Source organism: Schistocerca americana, chromosome X, assembly GCF_021461395.2.
Source record: "Schistocerca americana isolate TAMUIC-IGC-003095 chromosome X, iqSchAmer2.1, whole genome shotgun sequence".
NCBI classification, from domain to species: Eukaryota; Metazoa; Arthropoda; class Insecta; order Orthoptera; family Acrididae; genus Schistocerca; species Schistocerca americana.
The window spans coordinates 403,711,151-403,732,292 of record NC_060130.1 but is presented as its reverse complement, the minus strand read 5'-3'; the positions used below and the strand labels follow the sequence as shown (position 1 = coordinate 403,732,292).

Here is a 21,142-nt window from a genome sequence, read left to right as displayed (position 1 = left end):
ACCCCACCTCTATATATGTTGTCAGTGATAGGACTTGATCTGTACAGCAGCGATAGGGACGGAATCCTGCTTGTTCGATAGGGATTTTTTTCAATACAGTTTGGCCTATTCTGTTGAGGAGCAGTCTTTCTAGTAATTTATAGACCATACTGAGAAGGGCAATGGAGCGGTAACTCTCTGGTCTATCGCCTGGTTCACCAGGTTTCAGGACTGCGATGATCTTCGCTCGTTTAAGTGAGGGAGGAATGTTACCCACTTGGAGAATGCCCGTAAAGAACTTAGCCAGCCATTACTTTGTGTAGGCTCCGACATGTGTGAGGAACTCAGGGTGGATACCACCGAAACCCGGAGCTTTGCCTGCTTTAACCTTCTTCAGGGCATTGGTAACCTCCTCGATACGAATATCTGATGAATATTCTGAGTCCATTGCACGGGTCCTTTTTAACGTTTTTAAGTCCTCCTCCACTTTTGTTGCGTGCTTTCTATCTCGTGGGGCTCTAGACGCAGAAACTATGCGGGTTGCAACCTTGTTGGAGATATTTCGTCCTTTCTATGTTCAGGTGGATTTGCGCCTCCAAGTTTACGCAATAGGGACCAGGCTTGTCGGCTTGACTTTGAAAAGTCTAGATTTTCAACAGTATTCTCCCATTTTTGCCGTCTAATAAAGTCGATGTTATGTAATAGTTCATCCGCTATTTCCCGGTCCCCATTCTTGAGGAACTCCGCGTACAGGTCATCGCATATCCCAGTCCAACCGGGAATGTATTGTTTGCGGTACCCTCTTGGGATCGCTGTTTTCGCAGAGCTAATGACCGCTCCCACAAACCTCTCATAGCTCTTGCTGGTTGGAGGGATCCAGCTCAAGGTATAATCAAGTTGTTCAGAGAATTTTGTCCAGTCAGCTTTTGTAAAATTCCACCTTGGTCGAAGGTAAGACCTTATTATCGGGATGGATATACCGATATTAATAAGCACAGGGCGGTGCTGGCTATGAGGGAAGTCCGTCAGGACCCTTCTAGAGGCTGTCAGTGGTTTATCGCTTGTATCCCTCGAAACAAAGCACAGATCCGCGTTATAGTTGCAGTTCCATGCGGCTTATCTGCATGTCCCTCGGTCCTTGGCATCAAAGACCACATATGTATTTTGTTCCTCGGACCAATCGATCAGGATGTCTCCATTGCTATCATTCGTACTGTATTTCCACATTTCGTGGTGACTATTATAGTCTCCAACGTATACGCTTGGGTGTGCGTGGATCTTTATCACTTCAGCGGCCATGTAGTAGCAGGAGATTTATAGATGTTAGTTACTGAACGTCTCCTACTTTGATGACAACTTCATGGATATCATTTGCAATGGAGGCTTCAACTAGAAAGGCGTCATCCATGTCCCCACGCACATATGTCGCAACGCCATAGTGTCTGTCATACGTGGCTCCAAGTAGATCATATCCCAGTATCCTTCCTCTAGCTTCAGGCTGGGCTCTATTTTCAGCATGAGTTTCCTGTGTGGCTACCAGGTCAATGTCGTTATCGTGTAAAATTCTCTGCAATACTTGACATTTTGCTCTGCTTATGCCCTCAATGTTGAAATGGCAGATTCGGATGCATGGTCCGAGATCCATAGTCAGTTGGTCTCTAAAAGGACCGTTGTATGTATCTTGCATAGCGCTTTGTCTGTCGTTCTATTTCACTGTGATGTGGGGCAGGAATTCTTCGTTCGGTCTGCCGCCAGTTGTGTTAGTTCATTTAGCGTTACCCAGGGTGCACCACGTGGAGGCGAACTAACTTTACACCTACGATACGAAGATAACCATGGTTGAAATCCCAGTCGGATGTATGGTTATAATTTCTCAAAAATGATCAACGTAGCACACTATCCATCAACAATAAAAGAATTTCATCTCAGTTATGAAGCACTCAGTAAGGTCGTTCAGGCAAAGAGTTCAGACTATCCATGTTAGGAAGATTTACGTTCCATCAACTGTCGTTGCGCTCATGTCTAACGGTTTCATGAAAAGCTTTAAAAGACAAAGTTAGTCCTCGACCGCCTTTACTGCTGTCGACACGAAAGGCAGAATAAGTCCAGCACTTAGTCATATTTGTTGACAGTTAATACATTAATCTTATTGTGTTTTATACACTTTAACTGGGATTCTGGTAAATCTCAGAAGAGTGGTGCCCTGCAAAATTCCGTTGTCTTTCCCATGCATGCAGTTGTCTATGCATTCTTTACACCGCATAATGTACACGGTGATACCGAAACCTCGCAGGCCATCGGGATCCAGCGACAAGAGTTTCATACGGAGAGCGAAACTCATTCTACACGGCGTTAAACGATGTGAGTTAAATAATAGATGTTATGGGAGAGCCAGAAATTATACTACTTCGATGAAGGTATACTTACCTCCCCTAAAGGACGCCTGGGAATCGAAGACGGATCCCAAAAGAATCTTTCAACCCGAGCAAAATATAATCCCGTAACATTACTTCTAAGAAAAGGCATATGCAAATAAGTTTTTCATCAGAATAGAGGCGACTGCAAATACAGTTTCCTATAATCAACTGTTACAGTCATGGTCACTAAGTGTCACCCACACATAGAAACGACGTGTTGACCTCGGTAATTAAATTTAAACTGCGGCTTGAATCATAATGTAACTCCATTTAAATGGTTCAAATGGCTCTGAGCACTATGGTACTTAACATCTGTGGTCATCAGTCCCCTAGAACTTAGAACTACTTAAACCTAACTAACCTAAGGACATCACACACATCCATGCCCGAGGCAGGATTCGAACGTGCGACCGTAGCAGTCCCGCGGTTCCGGACTGAGCGCCTGAACCGCTAGACCACCGCGGCCGGCTAACTCCATTTAAATCATGCAATATGAAATTCCGTATCCCGTGGATCTATCTGCAGGCGCTTCTTTTTATACAGTTGCTTCCATCAGGTACTAACAAACCTAATGTTAAATACAACACACAAACTGAATAGTAATGTGAAAGTAAGTTATTGTTATGGGTAGAAGCATTTATTCCCTGCGTAGCAACGTCAACTAGCTCCACAAACATACAAAATAGCACAATGTAACATAATAACGCATTATTTCACGTTAAGCGATCTTGCATGTTTCTAGAGTTCATTTCCGTTGCTGCATTAGTAAGGACTCTTTCTGTCAACACAATTATTTTTGTAGTAATATTTTATCTAAATAGTCACTCTGCAGTTCACAATCGAGTACTTGGCAGAGGATTCATTGGACCACCTTCAAGCAATTTCTCTACCGTTTCAATCTCGAACCGCGCGCGGGAAAAACGAACACTAAAATTTTAATTTCTCTTATTTCATTGTAATAATCACTCCTTCCTATGCAGGTGTGCGCCAAAAAAATATTTTCATACTCTGGGGAGAAAGTTGGTGACTAAAATTTTATGAGAAGATCCTGCCGCGACGAAAAACGTCTTTGTTCTAATTATTGCCACCGGAATCCACGTATCATACCCGTGGCGCTGTCTCACCTAGTTCGCTATAGTATAAAACGAGCTGCCCTTCTTTGAACTTTTTCGACGTCCTCCGTCGATCCTATATGATTCGGATCTCTCACAGCACAGCAATACTCCAGAAGAGCGTACGATATGTAACATACATTTTCTTAATACCAGATGCAAGCAACTGATTAGAAATAAAGCATCTGAAGATGGATCCAAACGATCTGAAATGTCAAAGTTTATAATTTAAGTAAAGTTATTTTGTGACTGGAAGCGGAATTTATACGTACGTACATTACAAGCTTGGCCACGATATGATTTCTCATTATGTCACAGCGGGGTGTGTGTGTGTGTGTGTGTGTGTGTGTGTGGGGGGGGGGGGGGGGGGTGTTCACAATTCGTTGTTGGTGCCCTCCAATATACCTTGCCGTCACAACCCGCATTAACGAGCTACGAAAGCTTAAGTTTAAAAAAAATAACGTACTACTATTGAATTAAAACACTTTATAGAAATAGTTTACATCAGTGGTTCAAACATCAATCAGTATAATGTCTGTGAAATTACAGTTTAAATAAATACAACATGTGAAAAGCATTTATCCAATAACTTAAGAACTATGTGTGACATCGCACTGTTTGAGGAATTTTAACAACAATAAACTTTTACATGTTCACAATTTCCACGGCACAAAACTGAAGTGTACATTCACTGTTGTTGGTTATTTCACTAAGCTCTAGAATTGTGAACCGAAGTCTTCAGACTATGGCTATGCAAGCATATACTCTGTCCTTTTCACCAACTTTCGGGAAAGTCAGTCTTCCAGTATTTTTTTTTTTTTTTCTTAGTGGAGGATGTTGGCCCCTTCCTGTGATTTGTCCGTTCCATTTGTGGATTCGCTTGGTTGGCAGCAGGTACCGTCATCCAGTTAATTGACGCGGTTTCCTGGCTGGAATGATTTCTACAGCCAGTCAGGCCGAAAACCAATTCACATGGGCTAATACTTAGAAATGCAACTAAAAATTATCCTGTTTTCAACGAAGCTTGTAATTTCTTATCTTCGTTATCACAATACTGGGTTCTCCGAAAGTTACCAATAAAATTTGTAAATTAATATCGATAAAACTGTAAATTTTTTAGTAAAATGTTTTTTGTGTGTGTGTGGGGGGGGGGGGGGGGGGAGGAGGCGGCTAATGATCCCCATAAGCCAATCCTGTCCCCCTTCCCCTTGGAACCGCGCCTGGGGTAACGAGCACGAATTGCATACTTCGCTGTAAATATTTTCTTCGTAAATTATGTTAAATTGTAAGCAGTTTGAAGTAGTTAATCCGGAAGAAAATAGCAAGGCGTATTTTTGGACAATAATAATTGTGACCAGCACGTCACTTCCGGGATTTGGGGAGATACGCCGGAACCGGATCGGCAGACTTGACTACGAGAAAACTTTCGCACTCTCACAGTTGGAGTACAGAAATTCCGCCCCGTGGAATGGGGGGGAGAGGGGGAGATATGGCGACACGAAGGGCATCTGATCACCCTTACTGACAAATCCAGTAATTAACATGCCGACCCCGTGAAGATAAAGGATAAGAAGGAGGAAAAAGAAGAAGAGTGCTAGTGTGCAGATTGTAGACTAGGATGAGAGAAAAGTGCGGGTCACCTTCTCGTCGAGCGCTTTGTGGTGCTCGAAGAGGCTCTTGAGCGCCTTGAGCACCTCGACCTCGCTGGAGACGCCGGACTGCGCCGCCGCCTGGCGCTTCACCACCGTCATCCTCAGCGAGCGCTCGTGCCGCGACACCAGGCACTCCAGGTGCTCCAGCAGCAGCTGCAACACCCAAACATCACCACACTCTACCACTGTTGCTTCATCCTCAACGTCAATAACTTCAACGTATTACGCATAAATACCCATTACTGTTCGACATCACTAATGGTGATAAAACATTGGAAGCAATAACAACTGAAAAATACTTACGAGTAACAATCCGGAGCAACAATGACCACATAAAATGTAGGAAAAGCATATGCCAGACAGATTCACTGGAATAATCTTACGGAATCTACTTAACAAGGGGCCAATAAAATATTGGTTCGATCTGTCCTCGACTACCGCTGGGGCAGACGCTACGAGAGACGCCTTATGTATCACGGGAAAGCAGACCTCCAGAAGAGGAAGACAACATATTGCTTCCTACCACATACATCTCGCGAAATGACCAAGGCGAGAAAATCAGAGGAATTACAGCACATACTTCGTTCTTCCCGCGTATCATTCGCAGACGGAACAGGAAGAGGGGAAGTGGTAGTGATACCACAAGTACTTCGCCCACAGCTCTTAATATAGGTTGAGGTGCGACATGGAGATGTAAATCATCGGACAGTTTCCTTATCGGCGAAAACGGCCAATTTCTTCTATAGTTCCTGCGCAGTCTTTACATGTAAAGAACAAACGCGACACCAAAATTAAGCTTCCCTAACTGATAATGAAAAGAAGTCGTTTGATAAAGTAATAAATTTATAATATACGTGTGTGGCTATTACCGCTTCTGCCGCACAAAGAAAGAAAGAGCCGTGAGGTACTGCTGGCTGAGAGACGGCCAGAGGGATGTCCAGACGCCTACTCAGAAACGGTTTTTAAGGTTCAAAAACAAGTACAGTGTCTTTTTCTATCGATGCGAAGGAAAAACATGAATAAGAAAGGATTCTTCCACCGATCGCAATGGGTCCTTCCCTTGCACTGTGAGTCTTTTCTTAAGCGTATCTGTTCAGTGTAGCTGGCTGTAATGGTCGTGTATATAGTGTGGCGACATTTGTGTGTTGTAGGATGACGAGATGGAAGCTGTCCAACCAGGTGTCGGCACACCGCCTACTCCTCTCAAATAGCACCAAGCTGCCGAGCTAGACGTCCCCCCCCACACACACACGGCAGTCGACGTGCCCTTATCCAGTGAGATACTGCTGAGCGGTATGAAATTCAACACAGGATACTAGAGCAATGTCTGCTTATCAGGATACTGTCATGCCATCAAGTCCACGTCGCCGCCCCCCCCCCCTCCCACCCTCTCTCCATGCTAACAAATTCTGGCGGTGAAAATTTCTTCCGGAACCAGGATTCTACCTGGTTACTTTAGAGTCGAGCACCACGGCACAGTCTACGGAGGCGGGTTCTTTCAGACAGCAAGTTTATTAGTAACAGTGTTTACATGCGTCGAAAAATCTTTCGTGCTACCAGGAAATCCAGAACCAGCTTCTTTCCTATCTCCAGTCGATTAAGAGACTTCACAAACCTAAGTATGAAAATTTGATACAAGTGGCAGTTGGTATAGTGAACATCGAATATTTAATATCTTATCCCACCTGGACGGGGAACACTGCGATTGTGGTTAAATGTAGCGGTTGATTTGCATAGAAATTTCTAACAGTCGCTTTATAACTTTCTTTAAACAATTTTATTCGGCCATTTCGGCCATTAGAGAGTACGCTTAATTTCAGATAGAAGGTATTTGCATGTACGTTTCGTTACTATCTCTGGTTACTCACTGGCACTGTGACACTGGCGCTTGCTTCCATAAAAAACCAAATAACATCGCTATATTTGAATGGTATACACAATGCAGAATCAATATGCATTGAGCTGACAAATGTCATGGGATAGCGATAAGGCACATATACAGATGGCGGTAGTATCGCTTACGCAAGGTAGAAAAGGGCAGTGCACTGGTGGAGCAGTCATTTGTGGTCTGGTGATTCATGTGAAAAGGTTTCCGACGTGATTATGGCCGCATGACGGGAAGTAACACACTTTGAACGCGGAATTGTAGTTGGAGCTAGACGGACTGGGCATTTCATTTCGGAAGTCTTTAGGGAATTCAATATCCAGACCTCCACAGTGTGCCGAGAATACCAAATTTCAGGCATTACCTCTCACCACGGACAACGCAGTGGGGCGAAGGCCTTCATTTAACGACCGAGATCAGCGGCGTTTGCGCAATATTGACAGTGCTAACACACAAGCAACACTGCGTGAAATAATCGCAGAGATCAATATCGGACGTACGACGAAGTATCCGTTAGGAAAGTGCGGCGAAATTTGGCGTTAATGCGCTATGGCTGCAGACGACTGACGTGAGTGCCTTTGCTAACAGCACGACATCGCCTGCAGCGCCTCTCCTCCGCTCGTGGCCATATCGGTTGGACCCTAGATTACTGGAAAACATGACCTAGTCCGACGAGTCTCCATTTTGTTGGTAAGAGCTGATGGTAAGGTAAGAGTGTGGCGCACATCCGACAAAGCCACGGACCCAAGTTGTCAACATGGCACTGTGTAATCTGGTGGTGGCTCCATGGTGGTATGCGCCGTGTTTACATGGACTGGACTGGGTCCTCTGGCTCAACTGAATCGATCATGGACTGGAAATGTTCAGCTACTTGAAAACCTTTTGCAGCCATTCATGGACATCATGTTCCCAAACAACGATAGAATTTTTATGGAAGACAGCGCGCCATGTCACTGGTCCACAGTTTAAGACGTGCGCAGAAAAACGGGCAAACCCTCAAATGTAAAAACTTATATATAATCCTAATGTGATATTTATGGATGGGACCAATGTCAATTTTGATAGTTCCCGTACCCAGCAACAGATGGCAACATGCATCTATGAAGTTTTACATTTAAGGGGTAGCCCTTTTTCTCGCTCATGTCTTCATTTGTTCGCGATTGGTCTGAAGAACACTCTGGACAATCCCAGCGAATGGTTTGGCCACCCAGATCGCACAACGTGAATCCCATCAAACATTTATGGGACATAATCTAGAAGTCAGTTCGTGCACAACATCCCACACCGGCAAGGCTTTCGCACGTCTATAGACGCAGCATGACTCAATATTTCTGCAGGAGACTTCCAACGACTTTTCAGTCCATGCCACGTCGAGTTGCTGCATTAAGCCGGGCAAAAGGAGGTCTAACTCTATATTAGGAGGTATCCGAAAGCTTTTGTCACTTCAGTGTAAACACAATTACTCTGCTGTAATGTTCAGTTGCACTTCAAAATACTTTTGTATACTGATCTGGTCTACTTCCGGAACGCCCCAAAGCCAAAGCCAAAACACACACACACACACACACACACACACACACACACACACACACACACACACACACAAATAAACACAAAACACGGGCTCGTAATTTTTGATTCCGCTGCGTTGTTTACTGAAACATCTACCCGATAATTAAATGCAGTAATTTTTTTCTGACCAAAACTTGAAAACGTGAACGCACCCGATCTGTTCGCACGCTATTTCCGTATTTTGGGAGCTTTGAAGAAAGACATTCGCGGACGTCGATTTGCTTCACACGAAGAGGAGCACGCCTCGGTTCAGTAATCGTTCCATTGGCAACAGCAAACATTTTTCCACGTAGGAATTGACCGTCTGGTCTCTCAATCGAATGAATGTATTAACAGCTATGGCGATTACTTTTGAAATTATAAATGGCGTACTTACTTTTTTTCCATCTGTTTCATTTTCATTTGACCACCCCTTATATGTATTCGTTCTTTCAACCGAAATCACTCTTTAATGTTTTAATTGCCTAAGATATGAGTTTATTCTTCTGAGTGAAACCAGTCTGCAGTACTTTCGTTAGCTGAAATGAAGCAGTAGTATACAACCGGTGTACAAATACCACCCAGAGAGTAGCCAGAGCCCCGGATGGACATGAAGAGATACAGAGAGTACGACAAAGCTAACATAACCCATGTACAATGTGAATGGTCTCAGAAAATAAAGAAAACAAGAGCTACATACAGAATACCTTTACTGGCCTTCACAGCAATCACTAGTAACTACAACACGCTTCTGACATCGGTTGTAAAAGCGGTTGGAAACAGTCAACAAACGCTTCTTGCGGAATCTCTCGAAGCACCGTGGTCTCACGCTTTTGAATATCCACATCATCACAGGAGACGAGACCTGATGCTAGCAATACGATCTGGTGACCAAGCGAAAGTCAATGGAATGGTCTTCATCGTCTTCCCCGCCTCAAAAAAAGTCGGCTGACAAAATCCAAGACTACGACGACTTGACCACCTTTTTCGACAGCAAGGGCTTCAGCCATAATGGATTTCTACCTGAGGGAGGAGAAGACGACGAACACTATGCCACTGGCTGTTGCTTGGTCTCCGGATCGCACAGGTAGCACCAGGTCTCATCTCCTCTAATGCTGCAGATATCCAACAACGCGTGACCCCGGCGCTTCGAGCGAGTCCACAAGAGGTGTTTGCCGACAGTGTCAAAGAGTTTCACAGCCGATATCAGAAGTCTGTTGTAGCTAATGGTGATTATTTTGAAGGCCAGTAAAAATTTTGTTTGTAATTCGTGTTTTCTTTATTTTCTGAGACCATTCACTGATCTTTTCAAACATTTCCTGTACATATTCATTTAATTATGCATGGAATACATTAATTATTCTTTTTATAATTTAAAACTGATTAAAATTTTGCTGTATATTATGTTATTCCAGATGCAATAAAGAAGTAACTTATTACAGAAAAGATGTGCTGATGTCCACTAATTAAAAATCATTTGAATCTAGCCCTTAGGCATATATTCAGGTACTTATTTGTGTGGTAGCTAAATGTACTGTGCTAAAATTACGTTACCGGCTACATACGTAAAAATCGTAGCCATGCACAAAAACATGTTTACGTTTTAAATTCTTTGAAAAATAGCAAGTACAGTATTTCACGGGCGTGAAAAATCACTTTTCACAGTCACACGTTGGTTCCTCTAAGCCTGTCTCTAGCCATCACTGCAAACGGTGTGTAACCACGTTCGTACACATCTGGGCCGCTGGGAGCGGTAACTAGAGTAGCCTGATTCCCAGCGCATTCAATTCTGAGCGGAAAGATTCTATCGTTTTGGCACTGTTAAATCATTACTGTTGACTGCAATCTGACATAGTCTGTCGTCACTGTTATTGCCGTTCCAAGATTTGTTTTTTATTGAGTACCAATAGGCAGCTTCTACTCCAGTTTTTCGTCCATGTTTATGAACAGGCGTTCACTTATAGTGTGTTTTGGGTCAAAATGGCGAAATGCGCAGTGGCATGGGAATCGAAGAAATCAAATGACTGGATAAAAAGTGATCCTCTACATAAATCTAATGCGGTATAGAGTACCTGCAAAGATGATTCATATTCTGAAATTGTATTAACTAAAGAAATCTGAAGAAAATTAACGAATGACTGCAAACATTTCTCACGAAAAAATCTGCTTCCGAAAAATGACAGTATATACTTAAAAATCAAGTGACTGTATCATCAAATAATTAATATGTTGTCATTTTCTTTCCGTTCACGTCACCTCAGTAATCACCGAAAGAAAATTACCAGCGATAGGTGCAAAGCAGCGGGAAGAGAGAGACAAAGCTTCGATAAATTTAAATCAAAATAATTGCTTATTTATTTATTTAGAAATAAATTTATACTGTTGCGCCATTTATCAACCCTTTAAAACCAACGAAAAATGCAATTTAATGCAAGAAGTTCGGAAAACTCGAATTTAAATAAATAAATACATAAATTTTGAAAATATTTCAATTTTAGAAAATTATTTTCCATTCATTTGTCACTGAAATAAGGTAAGTATTTGTCTTAAAAAAAGTTGGCGACCCCAGCCATCGTTCAAAAATAACCGAAGAGGCTGAAAAAGTAGGTTAGGTAAGTGATATCACTCAAACCTGGAGACAGAGAGAAAGTATTCGTAGAGCTGACGTGGCCGCAGCGACTAGTTTCACACGACTAAAGAAAACCGACTGAACGAGAACCCAACGACTGGTCAATCGGTTGTTAAAAGCAAGTCGATTGTCCCATTACTAGCCGCCGCAGCAGAGGTAGGCACAGCACTGCCTTATCCACTGCAAACCTCCAGATGCAGTTAAGTTTCTTAGTCAGACTCGGAACTCATAAATGTTGATACGTATACAGTGCATATAACAGCAGTAGAAAGTGTCCACAGAGTAACAAGTAAATGCGGAAGAAAAGACTACATGAAAATATGGGTTGCCTGCCGAAGTTCTCCAGCAAGTATTCAGGAAAAGCTTCCGACTAAACAGATACCAGTCAGAAGGATTTACTCGCAGATAGACGAAGACTTCAGAGGAAAACCATGTACCAAGGCAAAGCTCATACCTAGTACTGATAAATTGTCAAAATTTTTACGGTACCTAATTAAAATGTGTTCTTATCTCAATATTTATTACAACTAAATGTAAGCAGTCCCCTATGAACAGAAAAACAGGACAGAAGCAAACTTGTGCAGCCTTGCCACTGGCACCATACCTGGCTGCGCTTCAACCTGCGCACTTATTCGGCAGGTGCCACGCTTTTGCCTCCTCCCGCTCTAGGCTACAGCTGACCATCTAGAATGACGTCTGTCTAGTGATACCCGGGCAGAAATTTGCTCTGAGCAATGTATGTTTCTGTCGCGCACGTACCATAGAGGTGATAGTGTGATGTGTATGGTTATTCCCAATGGTTCAACAAATTTACTCACCAATTTTAAGTTTCACTGCTTGATATCTCATACTTCGCTATCATTTTCGTAACATATCTTGCAAGACTGTATGCATAATGCAGTATATTTTACTTGGCTTGTAGTAACCGGCGGCCAAACACTTCCAGTGTTAAGAGTCACCTCAAAGAAGGCGGAGTGGGGTGTGTTTCAGAACAACCTCTTGCCCTTGAGGTGGGAAACTGCTCCTAAAAGACGGAAAAATCAGCAATGATCAATGGCATTAGAGTGTAGAAGGCAATGGAAACCACTGAATTAAAGATACAAATGTGTATCCACAGGAAATATGGTCTGTAATTGAAATGTGTCATTATATGGAGAACCGACAGCTCCCGGGTTCGTGATCTTGTCGTCGTGGATGAAAATTCGAGTGACTGTAGCTTAAGTCAGATGGTTAAAAGTGAGATACAACCCATGCAGTTAAAAACCGTAGCTGGCCACTGAAGCATACACGAAGAAGGGCCACATAGTCAGTACAACTAAAATGGGGCGAGGAACTAAAATGGGATGAGAAGATGGAGTGTATACGGACTTACGTCAATTAGCTGAGACAAAATACATACTCAAAATAATTAATCATGCAAAACAGAGGTAGAAAGTAGCTGGAGGGGGCATACGCTGCAGCAGGAGGTGCTCTCGCCACATCCACCTGACACCGAACGTTAAAATGCATTAAATTTTATTATTAAATCCACTTTCTCTCAGGGAAAGTATGACCTCGTCCGCAGGTATCTGTGGTATGGAGATAGATTAATGTCTCGTCTCAGATCAGACAGCAGGGAATATACTGCGAGAATGTGGGCTATCGTGAGATGACTGTCCCTCTGCAATTAGGGGAGTCATCTTGGCGCAAAAAGAACTCGTGGGAGTTGCCGATATGTAGTCAGCACCTTGGTGGTCCCCTTGATTGCTCTCAGCCTGTCGAGGGTCGTGGTAGCTTGCCATTCCATACCTCAGGTTTTTAAAACTTGCTGTCGCTGCTGCAGTCTCAAGTCTGTGCCCAGAATTCGACGTTCAACTTCGTCTCCCGTGGTTGCTTCTTTAGCTAATTTGTCGGCAAGTTAATTTCCCACACAATACCCACGTGGCTCGATGTCCAGATGACTTCTACTGTCATTCCGAAGCTGTGAAGGTCAGCAAACAGGTCTTGGATGTTAGCGCCCGTAAGATCTTTGGGGTAGCACAGATGCCTTGGAAGTACTTCATGAAGTAGCTACAAACCAGGAAGTCCTTCGTCGCAAAAGTTTTAATAAATTGCACAGTCCGTAATATGGCGACCAACTCTGCAGTGCATACACTGCATACACTCGGCAGAGAATATTTCTCATGCCCCCATTCACATGGAAAAGCAAAACTGTCTGTCATTGACTTTCGATCCGTCTAGAACCATGTAGAATTTGGGTGCTCGTGGAGAAACGGGATAGGCATGTGCGAATAGATGCCATCAGGCCACAGAAGAGGTCTATCTGAATCATAGGATACACACCACGGGGGAAGGGGTTGGCTTGTTGAGAGGGAACCATGTCCAGTTGGAGGAGGAGGCCGTTGGAGGTCCTTTCATCTAGCCCCCAAACGTGACCCATCTGGTCTACCCATTTTTATTCGTTAACAGTCTGAACTGTTGATTATGAAACATGGATGGGCAGGAATCTGACAGACTGTGAAAGCATAGTCCGCCTACAGTTTCTGGTGTCTGACCCTGAGTGGTGGAACACCACCTCCCACCAGCAGGCTGTCTACATGGCTCATATGGAAAGCACCAGTTGCTAACCGCTCACCACTGTGACGGACTGGGTCTAACAAGCTCAGTACTGATCGTGCTGCCGACACATAAGCAACAGTCATTGTCCAGGAGGAATAAAACCGAAGGTTTGTAAAATAGCAGGATCACCACGTGGTCTGCATCCAATAGTTCAGGTATAAATGCCACAAGCAGAAGATGAAGAAACAGAGATAGTATATAAAGATATTGAACGGGTAATTCATTACTTAAAAGGAAATGATGAGCTAATAATCATGGAGAAATGGTACGCAGGAGTCGGGGAAGGAATGGAAAGAACAGTAATGGGATAATATAGGCTTGGTAAAAGGACGAGAGAGGAGAATGGTAATAAATTGCAGCAATTAATATCAAATACACTGTTCAAAAATCACAAGAGGAGGAAGTGCGAGTGGAACAGGGCTGGAGGTACGAGAAGATTCCAGATGGATGACACCATTGTTAGACAGAGGTTTCCAAAACAGATATTGGATTGTAAGGCTGGGATAGCAGATGAAGTCTCGGATCACAATTTAGTAATGATGAAGAGAAGGCTGAAGTTCAACAGATTCATCCAGAAGAAGCACTGTGCAAAGAAGTGAGATACTAAAGTAATGAGAAATGGTGAGATACGGTTGAAATTCTCTGAGGCTACAGATACTGCGATAACTAAAACCAAAGTACGCAGTTCGGTTGAAGAGCAATGGGCATCTCTAAAAAAGACAATCTCAGAAGTTGGACAGACAAATAAAGCTATAGCAGAAGATATACCCCAACTGATCCACAAAAGAAGGAAGTACGTAAAAATTCAGCGAACTCCAGGAATACAACAAAAATATAAGTCACTCAGGAATGAAATAAACAGAAAGTGCTATAATATAGGCTTGGTAAAAGGACGAGAGAGGAGAATGGTAATAAATTGCAGCAATTAATATCAAATACACTGTTCAAAAATCACAAGAGGAGGAAGTGCGAGTGGAACAGGGCTGGAGGTACGAGAAGATTCCAGATGGATGACACCATTGTTAGACAGAGGTTTCCAAAACAGATATTGGATTGTAAGGCTGGGATAGCAGATGAAGTCTCGGATCACAATTTAGTAATGATGAAGAGAAGGCTGAAGTTCAACAGATTCATCCAGAAGAAGCATTGTGCAAAGAAGTGAGATACTAAAGTAATGAGAAATGGTGAGATACGGTTGAAATTCTCTGAGGCTACAGATACTGCGATAACTAAAACCAAAGTACGCAGTTCGGTTGAAGAGCAATGGGCATCTCTAAAAAAGACAATCTCAGAAGTTGGGCAGACAAATAAAGCTATAGCAGAAGATATACCCCAACTGATCCACAAAAGAAGGAAGTACGTAAAAATTCAGCGAACTCCAGGAATACAACAAAAATATAAGTCACTCAGGAATGAAATAAACAGAAAGTGCTGGGAAGCTAAGGCAAAATAGCTGCAAGAATAACGTGAAGAAATAAAAAAAAAAAGACGTGGTCTGAAACTTCCTGGCAGATCAAAACTGTGTGCCGGGCCGAGACTCGAACTCGGGTCGTCGGAAGGACTGATTCAGAACACAAAAAAGTCAAAACATTCTTCGGTGAAATTAAAAGCAAGGGCGTCAACACTACTAATGCAATGGGAATTCAAGTATTAAGAGCAGAGTATAAAGCAGACAGGTGAAAAATGTACATTCAAGGTTTCTACAAGGGGGTAGTCATATCTGATGGCGTGACTGAGGAAGAAATGGGAGTCGATGTTGAAGACAGAGGTGATCCAGTATTAGAGTCACAGTTTAATAGAGCTTCTGAAGACTGGCAATGAAATAAGTTAGAAGGGATAGATAACATTCCTTCGGAATTTCGGAAGTCACTGCAGGAAGTGATAACCAAGTGACTGTTCAAGTTGGTGTGAAGAATCTGAGTCTTGAGAAATAACATAAAACTTTCGGAAAAATATCAACAACTCAATCTCGACTACAGCAACGGCAGATATGTGCGATAACTACCTTATGTATACAAAATGCTGACAAGAATATACGGAAGAATGGAAAAGAAAACTGAGTATCTGTTAAGATTTCAGAAAGTAAGGGCACCAATCAAGCAGTTCTGATGTTGCGTTTGATATTGGAAGCAAGACTGAAGAACAATCAAGAAATGTTCATGGGAGTTGTCGACCTGGAAAAAAACATTAGACAATGTAAATTGGGCACGTAGTTCGAACTCTGAGACAAATATCTGTAAACCATAGGGAAAGATAATGTACAATATGTACAACAAAAAAGGAGCAATAGTAATAGAACACGAAGAACGAAGCGCTCGCATCAAAAGGGTCTACGACAGGGATGTAGTCTTTCGCTCCCATCGTTCGGTTTATACACTGAATAAGCAATGACGAAAATAAAATAAAGGTTCAAGCGTGGGACTAAAATTCAGGGTGAAAGGATATCAGTGATAACATTCTCTGATGACACTGCTATCCTCCGTGAAAATGAAGAATTTCAGGACATGTTAAATGGAATCAACAGTGTAATGAGTACAGAGTTAGGATTCAGAGTAAACCAAAGAAAGACGAAAGTAATGACTAATGAGTAGTAGAAACAAGATCAGCGACAAACTTTACATTAAAACTGGGGACCTCAAAATGCTCCAAGCTAAGGAATTCTGCTATCTTGGAAGCAAAGTAAGTGATGATGGACGGAGAATAAAAAGAAGATTATCATAGGCAAAGACGGCATTCCTGGCCAAGAGAAGTCGACTAGTACAAACATCGGTCTTAATCTGAGGAAAAAATTACGGAGAATGGACGTCTGCAGCTCGGCATTGAATGAAGGAATAACTTCTATAGTGCTATAGGAAGCTGTAGAGGGTAAAAAGTTTAGGGAAAGTCCGAAATTAACTACGTCTAATAATTGAGGCCATAGGGTGCACGTGCTGCCCTGAGATGGCGCATCGCCTCGATGACTGATGACTTAAATCTGCATATATTTGTCCATATTGAAAATACCATAAAAAGTACGTGATCCTCGTACCAGCAAATGAAGACAGAACATGTTTTTTGTATCGTGTGGCCAAGGTTACCTCGATTCGTGCAATGCAACAGCAGTGTTACTAGGTCAGCATTTTTGTTGCTTTAACAGTAGCAATCACGATGCTCGTTTCCCGTGCAAACGAGTCCGAATTCATAGGAAAGCAGAGGACTTTATCTCGATTAGGAAAGCCAGAGCTGCTAACAAAACTCAGCGTCTCAGGTAAGGAAGCAATTATTTATTTATTATTAAAGAATGTCCCCATTGGAGAACGATAAGCAGGTCATTTTCAATCTATCTCAGGGTTCTTCTTATTTTCCCAACATTTCTTCATTTTCTCCCCGAAGGCCTTCTTTCCTTCTTTTTTCGGTCGACTTTGGTCGGTACGGTTTTGGATTCATCTCTGGAATAAACTTCAACTTGTCGATTTTGCTTCTGAATGTATCCCTGTCTGATGTGTTTGTTCCGTTAATTTTTGCTTTTGTCAAATTCTCCTTAGCTTCAGTTACCCAAGGTATTGATGCTTTAAGTGATGTCACATAGTCCAATAGACGTTTAGTAAGTCTGTTTCATTGTAGTCTGTATAGGTGTCCATAGAACTTCATTCGTCTCTTTCTGACGTCAATTTCGATGTCTGATATTTCTTCTGTTGTCTCGATGGTTTGCGTGTGTATCGTGGTCCCAGAATTTTTCTAATAATCTTTCTCGCTACATTCTTACTTTCTTGTAAATCTAGTTTTCGATTCAATGAGTGTGTTTCAATTGCATATGTGACTGTCGGTTTGATTACTGTGTTGTAGTTTCTAATTTTAGTGCCTTTTAACAGACTTTTTGTTATACAAGTTTGAAACAAGTGCAGACGCTTCCTTGATTTTCTGAAATCTGTTTTTTGTGCTAGTTTTTCAAGTCCTGTTGGTTCAATAATTTCACCGAGGTTCTTCAAGTGTTTGACTCTGTTGATTTCACCGTAATTTGTTTTAAGTTTCCGAATATCTAACCTGGAACACATGAACTAAGTCTTCTCAAAAGAGATTTGCAGGCCAACCTTCCCTGCACATTCTTTATGAGGGTCTCGATTTGTTTTACTGATATTTCTTCACTGTCGGCTACAATCGCCAACTCATCTGCAAACCTTAAGTATGGAACGCTAAATTTTCTTTGACCTCTTCCTAGTTCGATTGGCTTCCAAAAGGTTTGTTTTCTTAATTCCAATTCCCGTTCTTTCATTACTTTATCTAAAACTATGTTGAGTAATAGTAGTGAGATCCCATCTCCATTTCTTACTCCTGTTTTAACTAAGAATGGTTCCGAAATTTCGTCTATGAATTTAATTTTTGATTTGGTCTCTGACAGTGTCTGTTCGATCAGTTTTCGAGTTTTGGTGTCGAGTCCGCGTTCTCCTTGAATACTACCAAGAGACTGTCTGCCTATAGAATCGTATGCTTTTTTTAAATCAACAAATGTGCAGACTATTGGTTACGACCTGATTGCTTTAATTTTTAAAACAGTTTTAAGATTAAAGATCTGTTCTGGGTATTATCTATTAGGTCCAAAGCCGGTTTGGTAATCTGAAATTGTATGTTCTAGCTATTCTTGTGCTCTCTTTAGAAGGCACACGAATAAAATTTTGTAAGTGACCGGCAAAAGTGAAATACCTCTGTAGTTGTTTACATCTGATCTCTCTCCCTTTTTGTGCAATGGGTGAATTAGTGCACATTTCCAATCCTCTGGATTTTTTTTTGTCTGCCAAATTTCTTGGATGATTTGAGTGATTTATTAAAGAATTTGGACCAAGGTTCTCAATTAGCTCAGCTACAGTTCCATATTCTCCCGATGACTTATTACTTTTGAGCTTTTTAATGTGACTACAAATTTCTTGTGTGTTCTGGTTGTAATCTGGGAAATGTCGTACTTGATTCTGAGCAATTTAGAAGTTGTGAGAAATATTTGGCTAATTCTTGACAATTTTCTTTGTTAGTTAGTGCCAATTTTCCATTTTGTTTCCTGGAACAGAGGTTTCGTAGAGTATATCTTTTGATACTTTTTGTAATTTTCTTGTAGTTTGTCTAAGTATTTTAGCTGTTTGCTTTCTGACTTCGAATAATTTCTCTTGTGTGGTTTCTGATTTGTCACAATTATTGTTTAAGAAGGCTCGCTGTCTCTCTTCTATTGAATTCCACCATGGGTGCTTGAATTTTTTCTTTAATGGGATAAGTTCTCTTGTTATCGGCGTAATTTTCGTTTGGAAATCTCTCCAGTTGTTTGTAGGTTGGTTTTCCCATACTTCTGTAATTTTTGATTCTTGGAATATTTCAAATCAAATTTGGGGGTTAGCGTTTTCCTTCGGCATTTTCTTTTCGTTATAATTTAATTTTGACTCTGGTAATACAGAGGTCAGACACTATATTTGCCCCGCTGCGGACTTGTACGTCGTGTACTTCTTTCTGGAAATGATAGGAGATCGCCACATGGTCTATTCGAAATTCATCTAGCTGAAGGATCGGGCATGGCCACGTTTTTTGCTTCTTATAGTTCTTTCGAAGTGAAGCAATTATAGATAATAATGTGGCAGATGACTTAGTACTGATGCTTGGCGCCGTGCAGCGGCGAGGCGGCCAGTAGGCCAGTGGGCGGGTATTTGCATCGACTTCATTAGCAGCAAGCGGGGCCTCATCACGCGCAAGCGCTGAGTGCTCTGCAGCTGCCTGCGCGCCTTGCTCGCCTCACAATCACCGCTGCAACTCCTCACCGCCCGATCCCAAGCCACCCTAAACGTCACCATTTCTGCATCACCTCCAACAGCCCACATCAGTCCACTATCTAGGCATGGATAATCGTACGTTTATTGTTCGGGAGCTTTTCTCATTGTTTCTATTCACACCCGTGTCAACGAAGCGCTGAATTCTGCCTTCCATCCTCCACTGACACAAAAACCGCACGACTATACAATTATTCGGCTGTAAACCGCAGTACAGCTGTTGACAGTGCGCTTCTATTATTTCGAGCCAATGTTAGCACTAACGTCATGGCTATCTCACATTGATTTCCTACAGTTTCCTGCGCTTTCATCGTAGTAATGCGTGAAATGCGCGTTTTATATGCCCAGTACTACATTCAGGTGACAAAAGTCATCGGATAACCAATAATAACGTGTGGATCTACTTTTATCCGGCGTAGCGCAGCAACTCTACGTTTCATGGACTCAACAAGTCGCAGTAAGTCCCATGCAGAAATCCTGAATCGTGCTTCCTCTAAAGCCGACCGTAATTGTGAAACTGTTGCCTGTGCAGGATATTGTGCACGAACAGACCTCGCGATTATGTCCCTTAAACGTTCGATGGGATTAAAATACGGCAATCTGGGTGGTCGATCATACGCTCGAATGATCGAGAATGTTCTTGAAATCAATCGCGAACAACTTTGGGCCACACACATGTAGCATTGTCATCCATACAAGATCCCACGTTGTTTGGGAACATGAGGTCCACGAATGGCTGCAAATGGTCTCCAAGAAGCCGAACATCGAGAGGACCCTGTCCATTCCATGCAAGCATAGCCCACACCATTATGGAGCCACCAACAGCTTGCACATTGCCTTGTTGACAACTTGGGTCCATGGTTTGGTGGGGTCACCGCCACACCCGAACCCTACCCTTAGCTCTTTCCAACTGAAATCGGGACTCATATGACCAGGACACGGTTTTCCTGTCGCCTAAGGTTCAGTCGATATGCTCACGAGCCCAGAAGAGGCGATGCAGACGATGTCGCGCTGTTAGCAAAGTCATCTGCGTCAGTCTTCTGCTGCCATAGCCAAATTTCGCAACACTGTCCTAACGGTTACGTTCGTCGTACGTCCCACATTGGTTTCTGCGGTTATTTCTCGCAGTGCTGCTATTCCGTTAGCACTGACAACTCTGCGCAAACGCCGCTGCTCTTCCCTAACGATTTCCCAAATGGAATCTTCCATGCATCAAACTCCAACTACCATTCCGCGTTCAGAGCCTGTTGATTCCCGCCGTGCGGCCGTAATCGCGTCGGAAACATTTTCACATGAATCATCTGAGTACAAATGACAGCTCCGCCAATGCGCTGCCCTCTTACACCTTGTGTGTACCTGATACTGCGGCCATCTATATACGTGCATATCGCTATCCTACGACTTTTGTCACCACAGTATTTTTAAATTGCCTGTAATCGCAAACATCTAACACCTAATGTCCACAAGAAGCCCGGGCATGATTGAATGTGAAAGCATTAATTCTTCGCTGAAGTTAAATCTGTTCACAAGCAGCAT

The 21,142-nt window shown here is 42.5% G+C and overlaps 1 protein-coding gene across 1 annotated transcript in view; it reads right to left on the bottom strand.

Moving 5' to 3' along the window:
• LOC124556050 (liprin-alpha-1) overlaps positions 1 to 21,142 on the bottom strand; it is a 406,425-nt gene that overhangs the window by 309,442 nt on the left and 75,841 nt on the right. The window contains exon 3 of the mRNA XM_047130083.1: positions 5,149 to 5,313. Coding sequence (XP_046986039.1) covers positions 5,149 to 5,313 — 165 coding nt within the window. The remainder of the gene's footprint in view (positions 1 to 5,148; positions 5,314 to 21,142) is intronic.